Source organism: Emydura macquarii, unplaced genomic scaffold (assembly GCF_026122565.2).
Source record: "Emydura macquarii macquarii isolate MOO-44397 ecotype Brisbane River unplaced genomic scaffold, CSIRO-AGI_Emac_v2 contig_2897, whole genome shotgun sequence".
NCBI lineage: Eukaryota > Metazoa > Chordata > Testudines > Chelidae > Emydura > Emydura macquarii.
Genome location: NW_027133034.1, coordinates 51280686 through 51299280, shown reverse-complemented (window position 1 = coordinate 51299280; position 18595 = coordinate 51280686). Strand labels below are relative to the sequence as shown.

General features: G+C 48.4%; 1 protein-coding gene across 1 annotated transcript in view; it reads right to left on the bottom strand.

The window, feature by feature from the left end:
- Positions 1-18595, bottom strand: part of JMY (junction mediating and regulatory protein, p53 cofactor) — a 120028-nt gene that overhangs the window by 56769 nt on the left and 44664 nt on the right. Inside the window, exon 4 of the mRNA XM_067568754.1 lies at positions 7583-7752. Coding sequence (XP_067424855.1) covers positions 7583-7752 — 170 coding nt within the window. The remainder of the gene's footprint in view (positions 1-7582; positions 7753-18595) is intronic.

Genomic DNA, 18595 nt, shown 5'->3' with positions numbered 1-18595 from the left:
TCCCTCTCACTCCAATTCAGAGGCCCCAGATGTTGATTAATAATTAATAAATTCCAAGACTGCAGATACACAGGCATAATTAGGACTCATAATTCAATACTGGTGAGGCTCAAAAATTGAAGCAGAGGTATAGATGGTGGTAAAAATCCCGAGCCCTTGCTACAGTACAGCTTCCATCATGGCTACCACCAGTGGAGCTGCATCAGTGGTGCATCATGGGCCCTAACAGAAATGTAGGACAGGAAAGGACCTCAAGAGGTCACCTAGTCCAGTCCCCTGCACTGATGACGGTAGTTTAGACAAAGCCTTAAAAGCTGGGACTGCATTAGTTCCACCAGTGTCTTGTTTGAATATGGTCAATTTGAACAGCTAACACCTTTTTAAAATGGCTTTTTCAACAGATATCTTTGTGGGGCTGCAGTGCTCTTCTTCCAACTTGTATATTGGTTTTTTCCTACATATAGGTTTGTTTTAGTTTATTTTAGTTAAGAACATTGAAAAGAATTTATCATTATGATGAAAATGTTGATAGAAGTATTATACGGACAACATCCTTAACAAGATTTTAAATCACAACTTCTGAAATGTTAAGACACTTTATCCCCTAAGTAACCTTTTTTTAGTTATCCACAGAGATTTACCGAAGTTAGTCAACTAAATGCCAGCTATTCTACTAGTCTCTAAATACAATAAACAGTTACAAATAAATAACTTTAGAAGCTGCATTAAAGGGCTTATTGATTACTCAACCTATTCCCTAGCTTATATGTATAGACAGACTATATGTATGTATGACTTTTTACCACGGTAAGGAAGCAACAAACTGGTCCTGGCTGATCATGTAATCATGGCATTATTACAATATGTGGGCTTCAGAGACAATCGTAAGTTTTGTGGATGAAACACAAAATAAGAAGGCAATAAGCAGTATATCTAGGTGCAAGGATTCAAGAACTGAGGAGAAAATTTTGAATGTATTAAAAATGAGGCATAAGTGTTTGAGACCAACAAGCAGTTTGTTGCACTTTCCAAAATATGAACGGCATCCAGACAAATGACACTACTTTGTATTTATCTTTTTAATGCACTAACTTTGTGATAAAAGTGATCATGTGATTTAGCAATGCAGAGATTAGTTCACATGGAAAATTCTGAGTTGAAATCAAAGTTAGAAGAGTGTTTGTACACATATTAATCATTTATATGATTCAGTGATTCTGGAATCATTTTGGCTAGTGAAACAGGCTTAAATATTTCTCTAGAGAAAAAGAGGCAGTATCCAGGGTAGTAGTAAATTGGAAATTCAGTAGCATTCTAGCTGAAGGAGCAAGAATTTTTCTTCACATTTTCATTGTCCTATGTTCTATAAATAAAATATATACGACAATGAAAATGTAAGAAAGTTACTCACCCTGTGCAGTAATGATGTTTCTTCAAGATGTGTGTCCTTATGGGTGCTCCGTTGTAGGTGTGTCTGCGGCCCTGCACTGCTGATTGGAGAACTTTGATAGCAGTGTCTGTTGAGCCTGCGCATGCACTGTCCCCCTCGTGCTGCGCCACAATGCTAGCCAGTGTGCATGGGCTAACCATCCTCAGTTCCTTCTCTACAACAGAGTCAACCATTAAAACACAACTAGAGGGAGAAGGATGGGTTACAGAGCACCCATAGGGGGACACATCTCAAAGAAACATCATTGCATAGGATGCATAACTACTTTGAATAGTTTCCCTATCCGTGCTCCACTGTAGATGTCTACCGAGTAGCACCCCTTTCTGATGGCTAGGACTTTGGAATCGGGTTAGTCACAATTGATAGCACTGTGGAGCCGAAGATTGCATCAGAGGCAGAGTCCCCCATAATCATGTAGTATTTCATGAAGTTATCGACTGATGCTCATGTCACTGCTCTACAGATTTCTGAAAAAGGGAGATATCTTTAAGGAAAGCAATAGATGAGGAGATTGATTTCAAGGAGTGCATACAGATCGAGTCTGGAGGGGTCATGTTACGACTCTGGTAGCATTCAAGATCCACTTGAAAAGCTCTGGGTTGATATAGCTAACCTCTTGGAAAGAAAAGGTCTAGAGGACTTTCTGAAAGGTTTTGTCCTATCCAGGTAGAATGCCAGGGCTCTCCTGACATCTAGCGTGTGGAGTATAGGCTCCATGTTGTGAAGCTTAAGTTAGAAGCTGAAGGACTGATTCATGTGAAGTGATGAGGCAACCTTAGGAATGAATCTTGGATGAAGTCTAAGTGTGACCTTGTCTGGACAACATATTGTCTATGGGGGATGCCGATTTCCCCGATTTTCATTGCTGAGGTGACTGCAATTAAGAGGGCCATTTTCACTGATACTCCTACTCCCTCATGGGACCTAAACCTGGTGCTGTCAACCCTTTCAGCACCAGGTTTAGGTCCCACGAGGGAGTAGGAGGCAAGGTTGTGGAAAGAGGTTTGTTAATCCCTTCAGGAACCTTTTAGTGGTAGGATGAGAGAGGACTGAGTGACCTTCTTCAGGTTGGTGAAACACTATAACTGCCAGGTGGACTTTGAGGGAGCGCAGAGACAAGTCTGACTTTTTAAGAATCAGGGCGTAGTTCAGAACATGAGGAATAGATGTCAAGACTGGAGAGATTTGCCTGGATGTGCACCAAGCCTGGAACCTGGACTACTTTTGCAGGTAAGTGTGGCATGTGGAGGGCTTTCTGCTGTGGAGCAGGACCTCCTATGCCTCTTTTGAACGTGCTTATTCTAAATGTTGGAACCACATAGGAGCCAAGCCTTGAGGCAGAGAACCCTCTAGCTGGAATGTGTGGTGTGTCCCTTGTCCTAAGAGAGGAGATGTGGCGTGGCCAGAAGGGAAATTGGTGGGCATATCGTGAGCTGCATCAGTTAAGGGTACCAGGTTTGTTTCAGCCACGTGGGAGCAATAAGGATTACATGGGTTCTATCCCGTTTTATCTTTATTGGGACCTTCAGTAGGAGAAAAAACGGGGGAAAGGCATAAAGGAAGTCCTTGTCCCAGGGGAGAAGAAGAGCATCACTGGCCGATCCCCACTCTGGAGCAGTACTGTTTGCACTTCCTGTTACAATGGGTGGCGAACAGGTCTATGAGTGCTGTCCCCCAACGTACGAACACGCCATGAAGTACTGTCAGGAGTAACTCCCATTCATGGTTGCTTGGGAATCTGTGCCTCAGACTGTCCGCTACTATGTTTTGTGCACCTGGAAGGTAAGCTGCAGATAGGGTGACATTATGAATGAGGCACCAACTCCAAAGCTTCATTGCCCTCCCTGTGCTCAGAAGCAATCTTGGTGATTGATGTAATACGTGAAAGCTATGTTGTCCATAAGGATTTTTATGTGAGACCCTGTTATGTGCAGTAGGAAATGAGCGCGGGCATTCCTGATCGCTCTTAATTCTAGGAAATAGATATATAAGGATATCTCCGAAAGTGACAATTTTCTCTGTACTTTTAGGTTGTTGAGATGTGCTCCCCATTCCACAAAAGAGATGTGTCAGTAATGAGGAGCACCGATGGCGATATCTGAAGAAAGGGAGTCTCTTTGCCAATGTTGGCCGGGTCCCTACACCAGTTGAGGGATTCCTTGACCGTGAGGGGAAGCGACAAAGGTTTTTGCAGACTGTCTCTGTTCTGCTTGTACATCAAGCCAAACCATATCTGCAGGCATCACATGTGAAGCCTGGCCTGTGGAAACACCGTGGTGCTGGCTGCCATATGCCCCAGGATTTGGAGACAGACTCTGACTAACACTTGAAGGCTGAATTGAGCTGTGTCTATATAAGTGATATCAAGGACAGGAATCTGTCCTCCAGGAGAAAGGTTTTGGCCTGTAGGGAATCCAAATCAGCCCCTATGAACTCCGGACACTGGACCAGAACAAGGGCTGACTTTGGAGAATACTCTTGGGGCCGATGTCAGATTGAAAGGAAGGACTTTGTATTGATAGTGATCATTTCTTAGGGTGAACCCTCAGGAAGTGTCTGCAGACGGTAATATTGAGACATAAAAAATAGCTGATCTGTAGGTCGAGGGCCAAAAACCAGTCTCCCTGTTCAAATCAGGGAATGAGGGAATGATCGTCGACAAAGTAACTATCTTCAATTTCTGAGCTTTGATAAACTTGTTGAGAGCTCTGATGTCTAGGATGGGTCTCCAACTCTTCTTTCTTTTGGGTATTAGGAGATAAAGGGAGTAGAACCCATTGCCTCGAAGACATTGAGATACTAGTTCTATGGCTCCTAGCTGCAGGAGGCAATTTATCTCCTTCCTTAGGAGATTCTTGTGAGAGGGGTCCCTGAAGAGGGACAGGGAAGGGTGTTGGGTAGGGAGATGAAGTGGATGGAATAACTAACCTCAATGATTTCCAAGACCCATTAATCTGCAGTTATGCACTCCCAGGCACTGTGGAACACTGCCAAATGGTGGCCAAATGGGGTAGATAGCAATTGGGAACGCCCTCACAGCGCCTCAACCTACCCTTCAAAAGTGTCTCTGGGCAGGTGGTTGGGAAGAGGGCTAAGGGTCAGAAGGCTTGCGTCTAGAGAATTTATTTCTCTTTCTCTGTGGCTCGTAATTGCGCTGAGACGTGAAGTGGACTGAGTATTGTCTCTGTTGGTATTGACCACTAAATAGTTTCTTTGTCCCAGCAATGGGGGATCTCTGCTCCCAATGTTAATGAACCCACACCTGCACACCCCCAGCTCAGCAGTTATCAGACCAATTCTAGTAATGAATCCTCTATTGGCATCCAAATACTGAATCTGCCTCAAGTTTTACTCCCTTAAGTCATCGTTTACCCATAAACAAATCTAGTGTTTCACTTGAAACATTGTTTCTTCCCTACAAAAACACCTCCCCATATTCAAAACTCTGTTCTGATGCCTGGATCCAAAAGCTGCATCAGTTCCACTGGGACTTTACCTTTTCCTGACTGATTGTGTTGGGGGCTCTGCCTGGCTCCAGCACTCTAGACCCTCAGCTACAACAATCACCTGGGAACCTTGACTGATTCAAGTTTCATGGAGTGGTGAGACCCCAACTCACTCACTCTCTTTTTTTTTTTTTTTTAAACTCCAGGTATAGTTTTCTAAACCAGACTTTTGTAATCAAATTTGAGCTAGATTTCCCCAATGCCCCAATTGAAATTGTGTAATATTGTAACTGTTTGGTTTGTTTGTCTCTCCTTGTATGGCTATTACCACTAGTATCATAAGTTTTATATATCTGGCAATAAAATAACTTCTATAATCAAGCTGGTTGTCAGACTCTCTCCAAACTTAATTTACTCTTGCATGTTCTCAGCTTCCCTATTTTGCTCTACAGCAACACTCCTCTCACCTAAGCCAAAGATCCCTGTAACGTCCAAAAATCCTGTGGTGTTTGCTCATCAAGAGGGTTATTGCCAGAACAACTGTAGCTTGAAAGTGGGGATAGGGATGTGCTGTGGCATGAGACTGGCAGTTTGGAAGTTCTGCTCGACCCAGCCTGCTGAGTCCAGGGGCAGATAAGGGTTGCAGCTTGAAAATGCTGCTCGACCTGGTCCGCTCAGACGCACTCTGTTAATCTGTGTGCGTATGTATGTGTGTGTTCATCTGATTCTGGGGCGGGAGGAACCCAGCCCTGGAAAACCTAGGTCTTGCAGGGTAGCTCCATTGGGAGAAGACTTGCAGAAGGGTGAAGTAGAGTTCCATATGGAAACACAAGTAATACAAGCAGTACATTGATAGAATTACAAAACCACTCCCTTGCCCCCCTGGAATGTAACCCTAATAAATGAGCACAGTCCAAGGTGAAGGGCAAATCTGGTAACAGTTCTGCCATGGAGATGGTCCCAGCTGCTGTACTGGCTGGAATCCCGAGAGATTTCTGGCAATTTCTCAATAAAGTCATTTAGTTTACCATAATTTGTGTAGTCGTACTTTGATAATAGTGCCTGGTAGTTTGCAATTCTAAACTGCAGAGAGGCTGATGAGCATGCCTTCCTACTGAAGAGATCCAGGTGCTTCCAGTCCCCATTGTATGACATATATCTGGCATGGTACTGGCATCCTTGGGAACTGACTGCGTCCACCACAAGGGAGCTGGGTGGCAGATGGGTAAAAAGGAAAATTTTTGTCCATCCACTTGCAGATTGGGGCTCCTGAGGCTGGAGTTTGCAATATGATCTTGGCCGGGTCTGAAATGGCTTGATTAACTGGCAGAACAATTTTGCTGAAGCATGGAATATGTTATCAGCTCATGGTGAGCATCTTTCACCTTCTCCAGGAGTATATGAAGAGTGTCAGTTATCATTTTTCCCAAGTCTTGAAACTGTCTGAAGTCATCTGCCAGAGATGGTGGTGACAGCATGACTGCACCATCCGGGGAGGAGGAGGATATGGCCTTGGCTACAGTATCTTCCTCTACAGTCCCTTTTTGTTCCTCCACATCTCGGGCCAAAGCTTGCAATGATGTGGCTGATGGAGTGTATCTGGAGGAATCTCGGGCCACCCTGGGTGCTCCGAAGGCTGGCTGTCGGTGCGACACTTCTTGAAGCCCGATGACCCATGAATACCATTATCCAGGAGGGGCACCCGGGGCTGATGTACAACAAAGCATTGTCTTTCCTTTTTTGTTTTTTTCTAGGCACGGACCAAAAAAAAGGGTAAAGGAAGCAAACTAGGAGGTTTGCAAAGTAAAGCTCAACAACTGAAAGGGAAGTTAACGATCCACTAAGACAGCTAAATGCTCCATCTCTAGCCAGGGACAGTTGACAAGGAACTGAGAATGGTTAGCTCGGGGGCGCTGGTTAGCCTCCTGGCACAGTGCAAGGGGAGATAGCGCATATGCAGGCTCAACAGGCACTGTTACCAAAGTTCTCCAATCAGCAGCACAGGGATGAGGACACACTTATAATGGATCACTCATAGGGACACTACTCGAAGAAGAAACAAAGCTTCTTACTTCCGCAGCTTTCACCAAGTATGTTACCAGAGAGAAATTGTTTTGGGTTTTTGTTTTGTTTTTTATTTTTTGGGGGGGTTTTGGGACCAGGGAGGGGGAAGTTTGTCACCATTTTTCTGGATCTCAGATGCTGATGTACACAGTCATTTTAAATCCAATATTGCTCTCAGGCCTCCAAGAGCTCTTTGGAACAATGAAGTATTGAGACTATAAACTAAGAGATTTCTGTTCCTGCCCCCACCCCACTCCCATTCTATTTCCTCCACTAAGATTTATTTTTGTAAACACATACTAAAATATTTAACTGAATTAGGAGACAAAAAGTGTCTTCTCAAAGAACTGCTTATTAAACAGTATAAGCAAGGAGACAACAAAGGGTACTGGAGAAAATAGAAGCAAAATGGGAATGAAGGGCACAAATACAAAATCTATATTGCAACTGGCTACCATCTGCCTAACAAGACTGATGACAGCATCTCAATAGTGAAAAATCAAATAGAGATTTTTTGGTAAATAGCATTATAAATAAAAATCTTTAAGAAAAATAAACTCAGAATTAATCCCCAACAAATCCCAATATTTTTAATTTTAAACTGATTCGTATGAGAAATTACCTCTTCTTTCAGTGCATGTTTCTTCTGCTCCAAACATATTTCTTTAGCTCTCATCAGCTGCAGAGTCTCCTTAGAAACTGCATACTGCAGCTTTTCCATACGTTCTATGGCTGCTGCCCACGCTGCCTTACCAAACTTTTTCTGATCTGCTCTCATTCGATCATACACAGCTGTAAAAGAAAACCAAAGCTTTCTTAATAGAAATAAAACAAATACATGAAATTTGATGTGCTGTCAAATTTCATATACAATTTGTTAGTGTATCGCAATTCCTATAAACACATCAACTATTTCTGCTTCAGCGATAGATGCTGACAATAGCAATTATGAAAATAAGTTTCCAGGAGCTTAAACAGGACGCACGATTTCTGCAGTCACACGATCCCCCCAGAACTATTGTTCTCAATTATACTTCTGCTCCTGGCTACTGCAGAAGCAGTTTGAAATTTAGTAAAATTTTAGAAACGTAGTTTGTTTCAAATTTCTGTTTATTTTGTTTTGAGGCACTTGCCATGTTAAGTTTCCCACTTCATCATAGTATTCCTTAGTTCTGCAGCCACAAAAGACACCCACTGACAGAGAATCTAAGTCTTAAAATAAACAACAACAACAGGGTAAAAGATACTCACCTAAATTAAATCTGACTTGAAAGTACATAAAAAGTTGTTATAAAGAGCAGGATGATAAATTGTTCCCCTTAACTACTGAGGACAGGACAAGGGCTTAAATTGCAGCAAGGGATATTTAGGTTAGACATTAGGAAAACATCTTAACTGTAAGGGTAGTTAAGCACTGGAACAAATTACATAAGGAGGTTACGGCATCTCAGGTCACTGGAGGTTTCTAAAAACAGGTTAGACAAACCTGTCAGGGATGACCTAGATCAGTGTTTCTCAATTAAATTTGGCCACGGAACCCTTTTGAACTCCATAAATAATTGCGGAACCCCCCAAACTCTTAACAGTCTTCAAATGTCGAAATAAGCAACGGTCAGCATTTCTCACTTAAATTACACTTACACTGGATACCCTCCGCCGGAAAATCCGAGACATCTTCCCTTTTTCGGCAGCACGGAGATCAGCTGCTCTCGGCGGCGGCACGGAGATCAGTTGCTCGCGGTACCCTAACAGTGTTCCGCGGAACACCAATTGAGAAACACTGACCTAGATAATACTTAGTCCTGTCTCAATGCAGGGAACTGGGTTAGATGACCTATGAGGTCCCTTCCAATCCTACATATCTATGATTCTGTGATACCACCACAGCCCCACATTTTAGCTTTACTGGTGGCAAAGAAAACTCTCCAAATGTGAACTGAATGATATAGGCCCAAGTCTGCAAACAGCCTGAATAAGATCTTTAAAACAAGCATGAGCTGCCATATTCACCCCTGTGGAGGTTATTTCACTGCTCATCATTTTATAGCACAATGGTGCCAATTATCTCCAGAGGGACCCATCCCCTGTCCCCATTCCAACTCACTCCCATACAGCAGCATGTGAGGGACAGTATAACTGCAACTTCCTGGTGTCTATTTATGATGTCCAGGTTGAGGCCCCTGATTTAACAGAAATATCCAGCTGATGTGCTTAGCCCAGGAGTCGTCAAACTTTTGACCCCGTGGCCCCCCTTACCCCTGTTTGGGTGGGGGGCTGGGTGGCAGGACCGGGAATGGGGGAGCCTAAGGCCGAAGTAAGGCCCAGAACAGAGCTCGGGGCAGCACAGGCTGGGTGGCGCTTTCTTCCTGCCCCCGCCCCCACAATGGGGATGGGCTCAGGCCCTGCTGCACCACCCCTGAACATTCCTCCGCGCCCCTCTAGGGGGGCATGACCCATACATTAAGGAACTCTGGTTTAGCCTGTCATTCTAAATTGCCTCCCAGATGTTCCAACTGTTAAGAGCTCCAACTGTTACCTTCCACCTACCAAAACCTCCAGTTTCCCTTGACAACTTCTACGGTACAGTTGTGTGTTCAATACAAAATCGGCAGCACTATGAAAATTAAGAATTATGGAGCAACAAAATTACACTTAATATTAAATTGAACACCAGAATGAATATTGTATTGACTGTACATTTAACATAAAAACATTTTATTTTACTATTTGAAGCTGCTGGAAAATCCAGGCTCCTTGCCACAGAATTAAAGTTCAAGTTAACCATACAGAGTACAGAATGGCCTGGTCATCATATCAAGAACCCTCCAGGCTAGCAGAAATCTCTTGTCTGATAAGATTAGGACTCATTCCTCTTGAGCACCAACCACTACTTGGGCGGAGACAGATAAGCCATTCACTAATTTAAATTATGCACTGCAATCACATCACACTATCTGAACACTTCTGCTAAGTAAAACACGCTGAAGTTCAGGAGTCCACAGATAGAGCATTCTGTCTCCAGATCCTCAAATGAATTTAGGCCTAAATCTGGGCCCAGGTATTTAAAGCAGTGGTAACCTCAATAAGGGATAGCTGTTGAGTGGCAGTCTAGTAACATGGTTACTCTCATCTTGCTTCCTCACTCAGTGACAAATTCCGTCCTTATTTTTATTATTCTTAGAATTACCACAGTGCCTAGTAGCCCTAATCATTGTGGTAGGCACTGTAAAATACGAACAAAAAGACGATTAGCTCTTTGGGGCAGGCACTAAGTATAAGACAAGAGACAACAGAGGGATGGATATATGCAGTGTTGTAGTAACGTCAGTCCCAGAATATTAGAGGGACAAGGTGGGTAAAGTAAAATCTTTTACCGGACCACCTTCTGTTGGTAAGAAAAACAAGCGTTTGAGCTTACCCAGATCTCTTCTTCAGATCTGGAACATTTATTCAGAGCATCACATATAAATATAAGGTGGAATGGAGTGTTTAATGTAAGTAGTTAACACATTTTTCAAGAGATCATTCAAGGCTACTTCACCAGCATTGACAGCAAATAAGTCACAGGAAAACATTTTTCTTTATCAGTTAACATGCTTCTGACTTAAAGTCTTGTCTATATTAGACAGTGCAGTGGTTTAACTAAGGCTTTGTGTACACAAAAAATAAGTCAACCTGATATAGGTCAAATTATAGCTGTGGCTGATGTCCACACTGCCCTCGAGTCAGTGGAGTGCGACCTCACCACCAGGAGCACTTCCACCGACCTCCTAAGGAGCAGTGTGGGGAGCTGAGAGCCCTGTCTCTTTGGTCCCTGCTGGGAAGCTCCCTTAGCTCAGAGCCCCGTCTCTTAGCTCCCTGTGGGCTTTCCCCCTCCCCACTCCTCAGACCCAGTCGGGAGCCTGGGGAAGCTGCCAGGGACTTCTCCCCTCCCCTTTCCCTGCCAGGAACCAGGGGAAGCCACACAGGGGCTTCTCCACCCATGTCAATTTCACATCTCAGTGTTGCAATTGACAAGGCTTCCCCAGGCAGGGAGCAGGTGGAGAAGCACCCAAACTTCTGGTCCCAGATGAAAGTGGAAACCAGCAGCCCAGGCTTGGGCTCTCACTAGAGCAGTAAAATTGACAAGAATGACAGCCCCACAGCTGATGTAAGGGGATGCAGTATCTACATTGACACTGCATCACCCTTATTAAGCTGACAAAAGCCCTACACCTCTCATCGAAGTGGTTTTATTTTGTCAAAAAAACAGGGCAGTTCTGTTGGAGGGGGATTGATTGCAATGTGTACACCACCTCTGTTTTGTCAACCAAAGCTGACTTTGGTTGACAAAGCTTTCTAGTGTAGATCAGGCCTAAATCATGTTTTTAAAAATTCACTTTAGTTAAACAAGTTTAACCCTTGCTTAAATCAGTTTAGCTTGCATTGGTAAGATACCGACTTAAGCTAAATAAATGCAAACAAGAGTTAAACCCTAATTTAGACATGCTTAAACTGGTCTAACTAGAGTGATTTTCAAATTCATTTAGATAAATTGATGCATTTTCTAGTATAGAAAAGGCCTTAGATACATCAGGGAGACTTCCAACCAGAACATACCTTTTGCAGATGAACTTGGATACAGTGTTCTCTGAGTAGTGTAACAAGATAGAGTAGGTTAACAAGATTCTTACAGGTATGTAAGGTCTAACTGATGAAAGACAGGAACAGGAAAAGCTGAGTCAGATGAAAGGGTGAAAAAAAATTGATGTTATGGTTGCCAGCTGCCAGAAAAAGAAGAAAATCCAGCAGGGATTCTAGTATGCATGGAAGGAGCCTAATCACAGAAAGTACTACTGAGCAGGAGCACAAACACCATTGCACTGAGGGGGGATTTTTGTCTGCTACTGTCAGTGTTCCAGAAAGAGGACTGATTAAAAAGTATGTCTGTCAGAGAGATGGACAGGCAGAAACAGATTGAAAGAAAAAAAGAACGAAAGCTCCAGTTTCCTCTGGGGAAAAGAAAAGCACCACAACGAAAACTCATAGACTTTAAGGTCAGAAGGGACCATCACGATCAGCTTGTCTGACCTCCTGCATTGCAGGCCACAGAACTTCACCCACCCACTCCTGTAATAGACCTGTAATCTCTGGCTGAGTTACTGAAGTCCTCAAATCATTAAATCCTTTAAAATCATTAAAAACTCCTAGTTACACAGAATCCACCATTTACACAAATTTAAATCTGCAAGTGACCCGTGCCTTGCGCTGCAGAGGACAGCGAAAACCCCCCAGGGGGTCTCTGCCAATCAGACCCAGGGGGCGGGGGGGAATCCATTCCCAACCCCAAATATGGTGATCATTTAGACTCTGAGCACGTCAGCAAGGCCCACCAGCCAGACACCTCGGAAAGCTCAGTCTTGAAGCCAGTTAGGTTTTTTGCCCCCTCTGTTCCCCTTAGAAGGCTGTTCCAGAACTTCATTCCTCTGATGTTTAGAAACCTTTGTCTAATTTCAAACCTAAACTTGTTGATAGACACTTATATTCATTTGTTCTTGTGTCCACATTGGTGCTTAACTTAAATAACTCCTCTCCCACCCTGGTATTTATCCCTCTGCTGTATTTATGACAGCAATAATATCTCCCCTAAGCCTTCTTTTGGTTAGGCTAAACAAGCCCAGCTCTTTGAGTCTCCTCTCTTAAGGTAGGTTTTCCATTCCTTGGATCATCCTAGTAGCGCTTCTCTACCACTGTTCCAGTTTGAATTAATCTTTCCAGCTGAGGTTTCCCCAGTGCCTTGTATAATGGTACTAACACTTCCCTGTCTCTATTGGAAATACCTTGTCTGATGCAACCTAGGACTACATTAGCCTTTTTCACGGTCACATCACATTGACGGCTCATAGTCATCCTATAATCAACTAATACACTGTAGGAAGGTGCAGTGGCCTTCCTCCGAGCCTGGGCCCGAGGAAGGGTCACAACTGTGGGGCCAGACAGAAAAAGGGCCAGCAGCCCAGTCTGCCTGGCAACCAGGAGGCCGGCTAGCGATAGGTCCTGCCGGCCAACCAATCTGGCAACAGAGGGGCAGAGCCTCAGCCAGGGCTGAGAGTATAAAAAGCAGGCCCCACAGCTGAGAAAGGGAGAAGCTACCGCCGGAGGCAGACGTGCCCTCCCGCCGGCTGCAGCAAAGGCCTGAACCGGGCCGGGCCGCTGCCCCAAGCGAGCGCCTCCCGGAGCGAGGACCCCGGGAGCGGCCCAAGCGACCAACCCCTAAGAGTTGGATAGGGCCCCCGGAACCCCTACACTGGCCTAGGCCTACAGGCCCCAACGACCGGGCCAGGCCTCTAGGCCCCAGTGACTGGACTGAGCCCCGAGTCTGAGGGCTGGGAGATCCCCCCCCACCCCTCCCGAGGCCGGCCCTGACCTGGAGGAGCTGCCTGAGGCCGAGCCATCCCCCGAGCCCGGTGACCTGGAGGAGCTACCCCTCACAGAGGAGCTCCCCGCCTTGCCACCTGTGGACAAGGAGGGACTGGCGGACCTACCTGGGCCGTGTACCCCAGCGATTCCGAGGACCTGGCCGACACAGGTACCTAGGGATACGGGGAGGAAGTGGCCCAGGGACAGCCATAGCCGTGGCTGAGACGGGTCAAGACCCGGTCGGCGTGTTGCGGCGGGAGCCCCGCCGACTCAGTGGCAACGCCTTTGCCACTGCTAGGGCCTTGAGCTGAGTCGCAGTGGAATCGGGTGGGCCTGCGTCTACCTCCCCTTACCCTTGTCCTCGCCACCCAGGGAGTGATTACCATCTTCTGCTCTCCTGACTAGAGGATACTGCTTGCTTGCCTGCCCTGCCTGAGGGCTGGGGCGATAGACTGTTTGCCTGCCCGCCCTGCCTCAGGGCTGGGGCACCAGACTCATAGCAGACACTAACGTTCCCCTTGTAGGAAGGTGCAATGGCCTTCCTCCGAGCCTGGACCCGAGGAAGGGCCACAACCACAGGGCCGGACTGGACCCTATGCTACATGTGGTGGAGAATGCAGACATCCTCCCCCCCCCCCCGATGCAAAGGGGGGGAACGCCTGCCCTGCTAACAAGACCTCAGAATCCCATTCCAGGGGACAAGCTGGATATGGAGATCGAGAAGCTGCTGAAATGGTGGGCTGTCGCCCAACAGTAGCAGCAAGTGGCCCAGCTACATCAGCAGCGGCAGTACTACAGACCCTGTGCACCCAGCAACAGCAGCTGCTCCGGGACCTAGGAGCCCAGAAGCTGGAGTTGCAGTGGCAGTTGATGCAGCAGCTGGTTGCCTGGCTGCGCCCACTCGCCGGGCTGGACAAACCCCGAGAGGGACCCAGGGGCCCGGGCCTATGCTTTGCCAATGGCCCACCAGGAGACCGCCGCTCTCCGTGTCCGAGCCTGAGCTGTACTTACGGCATGGTGTACGCCGGAGAAGGGTGGGCCCGGGGACCCTCGGGTCCGAAGACCACAATCACGGTGGGCCTGGCCGGGAGACGGGTCAAGGCCCTCGTCGACTCCGGGTGTGGGCAGACCCTCTTCATGCGCGGCCTGATCCCCGAGGATGGGAAGCCGATGGGCAAAGTGGGTCTGCGCCGCATCCACGGGGACCTACGGCTCTATCCGACCATGCAGGTCCTGCTAACTATAGGACCACGGACCCGCGTCCTGTCCGTAGGGCTGGCTCCCCGTCTACCCTACCCGGTGACCCTCGGATGGGACAGGCCAGACTTTGCAGAGGTCCTCCAACGGGTGGGTGATGCCGAGGACCCCAATGCCAGGGGCCCCGAAGGGGAAACACCCGACCCCCCGGAGGGCGAGGATCAGCCGGACCCCAACCCCGAAACAGCTCCAGAAACAGAGGAGCCGGGAGGCGAGACAGCTCCGACTGACGGGGACCCGCCGCCCTCAGGCGACCCCACGGCCGACTTCTGCTGGGACCAGAGGGAGGACCCCATCCTCATCCGGACTTACAAACAACTGACTGCGGTAGACGGCGTCCCAACCGACCCCCAACGAGCCGAGCAGTGGCCTCGCTTCGAGTTGCAGCGGGATCGGCTGTACCGCCTGGAGAGAAGCCCGCTGACTCAGAAACCTCACGCCCAGCTGGTGGTGCCCCAACCCCACCATAAGGCCATCTTACGGTTGGCCCATGATGTCCCGGCAGCAGGACACTTAGGCATGGACAAGACCCTAGCCTGGGTCCTCTCCCGGTTTTATTGGCCGGGTGTACACTGGGAGGTCCAGGACTACTGCGCCTCCTGCCCCGAATGCCAACGAGTGGTGCCGGCAGGAGTCCCACAAGCACCCCCTGTCCCCATCCCTGTGGTCGGGACGCCCTTCGAACGGGTGGGCATAGACCTGGAAAGAAGCGTAGCCGGGTTCCGCTATCTCCTGGTCCTCGTTGACTACGCCACCCGCTTCCCAGAGGCCATCCCCCTGAGGAATGCCACCGCCTGGACAGTGGCCAGCGAACTTAAGGTATTCGCCCGAGTAGGATTTCTCCAGGAGCTGCTCACCGACCAAGGCACAAACTTCACCTCCCGGCTGCTGCGAAAGGTGTGCGCCATCCTCGGGATTCGGAAGCTCTGGACTTCCATCTATCATCCCCAAATCGACGGCCTGGTGGAGCGCTTTAATCGCACCTTAAAGCATATGATGTGGAAGTTCCCGCCAGAGGACCTGCGGCAGTGGGATCAACTAATCCCACCCTTGCTCCTTGCCATCCAGGAGGTCCCGCAGGCCTCCACGCAGTTTTCCCAATTTGAACTATTGTACGGCTGTCAGCCTCGGGGGATCCTAGACTTAATGAGAGAGCACTGGGAGCAAGCCCTGTCCCCATCTCAGGGGATGCTCCAGATGTGCTCGCTCTGCAAGAAAACCTCCGCCAGGCTGAGGCACTTGCCCAGGAGAACCTGCAAGCCGCCCAGCAGAGCCAGGCCCAGTCCTACAATCGGGGAGCTCGAACCCGATCCTTTGAACCCAGGGACCAGGTCCTGGTACTGCTGCCCTCTGCAGAATCCAAGCTGCTCGCCAGATGGCAGGGACCCTATGAGGTCCTCCGGGCCATCAACTACAAGATCTACCAACCCGACTGGCAAAAAAGGAAGCAGATGTACCACCTTAACCTGCTAAAGCCATGGTGGGAGCGAGAGAGGCTGTTCATCAACCCGCACCCCCCAGACCCTGAGCTGGGCCCCCTACTCCCCAAGCAAGAGGAGCCAGGAGGACCTCAACTCGGAGACACCTTGACCAAACCCCAATTACGACAGGCCAGGCACCTAATTGAGACCTTCACCTCCACTTTCATGGCGACCCCTGGAAAGACCGACTAGGTGTATCACACCATAGAGACTCGACCCAGGGAGGTGGTGTGGATGGGCACGCCCTCCCCGCCCCCACCCCACCTCCAGGCAGCGGTAGAGAAGGTGATCCAGGCCATGTTACGCCTCTGAGTCATTGAGCCCTCAACAAGGGAGTGGTGGAGTCCAGTGGTGCTAGTGCACAAGCCCATCGGGTCCCGACACTTCTGTATCAACTTCTGGCGGGTCAACGAGATTTCAAAGTTTGACACCTACCCCATGCCTCTCATTGATGAGTTATTATACCTGCTCAGGGAGGCCCAATACTTCTCCATTCTCGACCTTACGAAAGGGTATTGGCAGATCCCGCTGGAAGCACGCTCACGAGAGAAAATGGCCTTATCGACACCTAGCGGCCTGTTAAACTTTGTCAGGATGCCCTTCGGACTTCATGGGGCCCCTGTGACCTTCCAGCAACTGATGGATCAGCTTCTGGCACCCCACATAAGCTACGCTGCCGCCTACTTAGATGACGTGGTCGTCTATAGTCGGGACTGGAGTGACCATCTCAATCAAGTGGCCGCAGTTCTATGGACCCTCCGGGACGCGGGCCTGACCGCTAATCCCCGGAAGTGCCACAGAGTGGCAAGAAACTACATACCTAGGCTATACACTGGGCTGAGGGGTCCTGTGACCCCTGATTGATAAGGTGCAGTCCCTACAAGAATATGCACGGCCGACCACCAAGAAACAGGTCAGACAGTTACTAGGGTTGGCCGGATACTACCGACTGTTTGTATCGAACTTCGCCACCCTCGCCACACCCCCTTACAGACGCCCTGCGAAAGGACTAACCGACCCGTGTCCAGTGGATCCCAGAGCGGGACCGAGCCTTTGCAGCGCTCAAAGGGGCCCTGTCCTTCATAGCCCAGACTTTGCCCGCCCGTTCGTTGTACAGATCGACGCCTCGGCCATTGGACTAGGGGCCGTGTTGACTCAGGTCTTCAGCAGGGAAGAGCACCCCATCCTCTACTTAAGCCGCAGACTGTTTCCCCGTGAGGAGCAATATGCGACGGTGGAGGCGGCGGCCTTGGCCGTGAAGTGGGCCCTGGAAGCCCTGCAGTATTATCTACTGGGGAGCCCCTTTACCGTGGTCATGGATCACACCCCCCTCCGCTGGCTCCAGCGGATGAAAGATACCAACGCCCGGGTGATGCGGTGGTACCTTGCCCTGCAGCCATTCGCCTTCACCATCGAACACCGCGCCGGGAGGGACCATGCCAACGCGGATGCCCTATCCTGGATGGACCCACCGGAGCAGGCCAGCCCCAGAGACCGGGGGCTGGACTTTGGGGGGGGAGGAGGGGGGAGTGGCCTTCCTCCGAGCCTGGGGACAGACAGAAAAAGGGCCCAGTCTGCCCAGCAATCAGGAGGCCGGCTAGCGACAGGTCCTGCCGGCCGACCAATCCGGCAACAGAGCGGCAGAGCCTCACCCAGGGCTGAGAGTATAAAAAGCAGGCCCCACAGCTGAGAAAGGGAGAAGCCCTGGACTGGGACGCAGTGGAGTCGGGTGGGCCTGCGTCCCCCTCCCCTTACCCTTGTCCTCGCCACCCAGGGAGTGATTACCATCCTCTGCTCTCCTGACTAGAGGACACTGCTTGCTCGCCCGCCCTGCCTCAGGGCCGGGGCGATAGACTCATACCAGATGCTAACGTTCCCCTTGTAGGAAGGTGCAGTGGCCTTCCTCCGAGCCTGGGCCTGAGGAAGGGCCACAACCGCAAAGCTGGACCTGACCCCATGCTACATACACTCAGGTCTTTCTCCTCCTCTGTCTTTTCCAACTGATATGACCCCAGTATATTACAAAAATTCTTGTTGTTAGCCCCTGAATGCATGACCTTGCACTCTGCCTTATTAAATTTCATCCCATTTCTATTACTCCACTTTACAAGGTCATCCAGGATCTTCTCATATAATATTCCATACGGGGAATACCTCCCAACTTTGTATCATCTGTACATTTTATTATTAAAGTTTTATTTTATTATTTATTTACTCTCCCACTTTTTATGCCAAGGTCAGTAATAAAAAGGTTAAATAAGATTGGTCCCAAGATCGATCCCTGAGGAACTCCACTAGTAACCTCCCTCCAGCCTGAAAATTCATCTTTCAGTATGACCCGTTATAGTTTCTTCTTTAACCAGTTCCGAATCCACCTTTCAATTTTCAGATTTAAACGTTTTATTAGAAAATGTTTAAGCAAAAAACAAAAAAGCAACGGTCAGGGTTTACAAGGCACAGTAATACAATATCCAGGGATGATATGCAGTGGGGGGGTT